This window comes from Bidens hawaiensis, unplaced genomic scaffold (assembly GCF_021521415.1).
Source record: "Bidens hawaiensis isolate Kalapana, Puna unplaced genomic scaffold, B.hawaiensis_p1.1 tig00022885_1, whole genome shotgun sequence".
In the NCBI taxonomy this organism is placed as follows: Eukaryota; Viridiplantae; Streptophyta; class Magnoliopsida; order Asterales; family Asteraceae; genus Bidens; species Bidens hawaiensis.
This window is the reverse complement of record NW_027493575.1, coordinates 101826-105026: the sequence shown is the minus strand read 5'-3', so window position 1 is coordinate 105026 and position 3201 is coordinate 101826. Positions and strand designations below refer to the sequence as shown.

Below are 3201 nucleotides of genomic sequence, written 5' to 3'. Positions count from 1 at the left end.
AGTCCTATACGTGGCGTATAAGATGGTGGTATGGGGTGTCCCTGGCAGAACCCTTGATTAAACGCCTCACAAACTTTTGCACATGTATTGTACCAGATGAAGACGTACAAGGAGGACTCGATATATTAGTCAATTGTTCAATTTACAATTTAAAATGACACCATGTATTTCAAATGTCTTCAATATTGATGAAGTTTGGTTGTTAAACTTTTTTTAATAATAATAATAATAATAATAATAATAATATAACAAGTACTTTGAATAAAATAATAATAACAAAGCAGCATTTAATAATAAAGCATAATACTATTAGTAAATAATATTTGTTATGTGGTTCAACAATAACCTACTAACATATGAATCAGTAAATCCAAAATCCTAAAATCATATTTGATCTTCCCTTCAAATGTTATGCACAATTCCGCTATCAGATGAACTCAAATATCAAGCTAAACGTTTGTCGAAAGAGCTTTGGTCACTATCGAATATCTGAATACCTGGCAAGCCTACCCGAAACCGCACTCTTGAAACTAGTCGGCTCTTGAGCTTGTGAGGTCGACCTATGCATTTTCACCCCATAACTTATGCTATTTCTTGGCTCCATCATTTCATTAAGTGACATCTTCTTCTTGTGCCCGAATCCAAAGTCGGGCCTTTGCTTTGGTGCACTTTGGGACCTTAACTTAGCATTGAATGATTTGGTGTTAGCCATGTAGCTTCGGTTACTTGACGACCCGTCTGTGCACACGCTCTTGGATGGAGAGACGGGCCTATACCGACTAAGCCCGAGATGTTGGGCCCACTCAAACTCATGGCTTTGCGAGCTGGGTAGGGGTAAACGAGCTGGGGATTGGTGTCGCTGAGGTGACGAATGTTGGGCACTCGGGTTATTGATATAACCTGGTGCCCATCTTGATCTGGGCCTTCCTGTGTCAATTTCCACAATTTTTGGGCTTTCTTCAATTGTGGGAGTTTCAAAAGAAGATGACAGCCTTCTACTGTGAATAGATGTTGTGTATTCACTCCTTGCCTCATCGAAACCCTCCTAAAACACCATAATAAGTGTTGTAGTTAACGATCAGATACATGTTTATAAAACTCATGGAAGTATTCAGATAGAACACGTTTTTTACGAGAACATGCAAAACAAAATAAATCAAGAAGATAATGGTTAGAATCATAGAATGTAATGTTTATCCGTATCTCCTAAAATATAAAATAAATATTATTTACACATTACACATAGAACTTACAAATACGCATGTGTTATAAAATAAAATAATAAAAAAAAAACAGTATAAACAAATTACTTTGATAGTTATTTTAAGTAGAAAATATACACATTTGTATTTAGGTAATACAAAATTATGAAAATATGAATCATTATATATAAAAGTAAACAATTTACGTTAAAAAAATAATTTTCAACAATAATAATAACTTAGACAAGTATCCTCACTAGAACCTGGTTTTTATATTAAAATTCTTCATTTCAATTTTTTTGGATTCAAAAATTAAAAGCAAATTGACTTTTTACCCCATATAAGGTACAATAATTGAATTTTAAATTTAATTGCATGTATCAATCAACTTTATTACAAATAAAAATATAAATATAAATATAAATATATATATATTTAAAAAATACCCAGAAAAATAAAATAATAATAATAATAATATTTTTTTAAGATGGAGTGGCTCAGTAGGTTGCATACTTTTGAATTTTGAAGATTGCTAATAGCATGAAATCTGGGCGCACAAATGCTAGATTGCGCTCTCACCATAGCCTCCATGCTGCGCAATGTAGCAGCTGCTTGTTTCCTCACCATGTATCCTCGTACTAATGCTTGAAGTTTCACTAATCCCTTTAATGCCCTCAATGCTTTTCGTGACTGTTTAATTATCACTCATTAGTCATTACCCAATTCCGTAATTTAACATCAAAAAATTAAATAAATACAAAAAAACCAAGTATTAATAATAATACCAAGTAACCACGAAACAACGATTGAATTTTGACGGCGGCTGTAAATTCCCGACCACCGCCGCCGACAAACCCGCCTTGACTAGTCAACTTAACGATAGCAACAGCCGCTTGCGCGGCGGCAACTGCAGCATCCGCGGCGGCGGCGGTGGCGGCAGCAACAGCAATTGCATGGCGGCTCTGTTCTTCCTCGGACGGAGTTGAGTACATTGGTTTTATCGGCGGAGAAATGGTGGGGTCTCTACGTGACCGGCCGATGCATGACAAGTTGTTGTTGTTATTCCGGTCACCGGAATCTTTGGATTTTTTAATACCGAAAACGCCCTTGAGCCACCGGGTTGTTCTGCCCATTGTTTGTTGGTTGGTTTGTTCTTCTACTTCCAGAATCTGGGAAGACTGAGTGGGAGAGATCTTATTAATAAAAGGCAAGGACCCAGTTTGGTTTGGATTATGTTTATGTTTATGTATGTAAAAGAAACGGACAATTGAATTGAAGATATTTAAAAACGATTAAGGGAGAGAGAATATGTACGCTATATTTGTTGCGTAAATTTGTCACTTTAAAAGGTTTTTAGTATGTTTTATTTAAATTGGTGAAAGGAAGTAGACTAAATAAAAGGCTATTTAAGTATTTATTGATGAGTAAATAGATAATTTTGACTATGATAATCTATTATCGAAAAGTTTATGTAGCATGCAAAACGCAGATTGCGTTTGATAGAAAACCAGTAAAAACTGAATTCAAACATGAAACACTTATCGACTTATCGCTATATCGGTGCTTGAAGGTTCACAAATGAGATTTTTACTGCCAAAATGTTTATTTGATTGGTTAATACCCATATTTAAGTTTTGTTAGGCTGCGCTAAAAGTTGATTACTGTAACGTGGCCAAACACAAAAAATCATGTTGTATTCGTAACCGACACGTGTTTATAACTTTTGCGTTTGATACTTTGTTTCATTGCGCATAAGGCTATGAAGATACTTACTCGTGCTCAACAGGCTAAGCATAAGTCATGTTATGATTCTAACTTCTAAGATCTATGAGTATAGTTTTTAAAATTATTTAGTTTTACTATTCAAAAAAAACTAGCAGCGTAACTTTTACCTGTTTTCGTTTTGATGTAAAAAATGTCTTAAAAGTAAATCCAAATAACATTCTCAGCCAAATAATAATAAGATAACTAATTTATATTATTATTAAAGTTTATTGTA

General features: G+C 34.2%; 1 protein-coding gene across 1 annotated transcript; it reads right to left on the bottom strand.

The window, feature by feature from the left end:
* Nucleotides 1–325: 325 nt before the first annotated feature.
* LOC143566413 (protein IQ-domain 26-like) lies at nt 326–2338 on the bottom strand. The gene is made up of 3 exons (XM_077053132.1): nt 1988–2338; nt 1716–1892; nt 326–1042 (listed from the first exon to the last, which is right to left on the bottom strand). The coding sequence occupies exons 1-3, from the start codon at nt 2333–2335 to the stop codon at nt 479–481; spliced, it is 1089 nt and encodes a 362-aa protein (XP_076909247.1). The 5' UTR covers nt 2336–2338; the 3' UTR covers nt 326–478.
* Nucleotides 2339–3201: the final 863 nt, after the last annotated feature.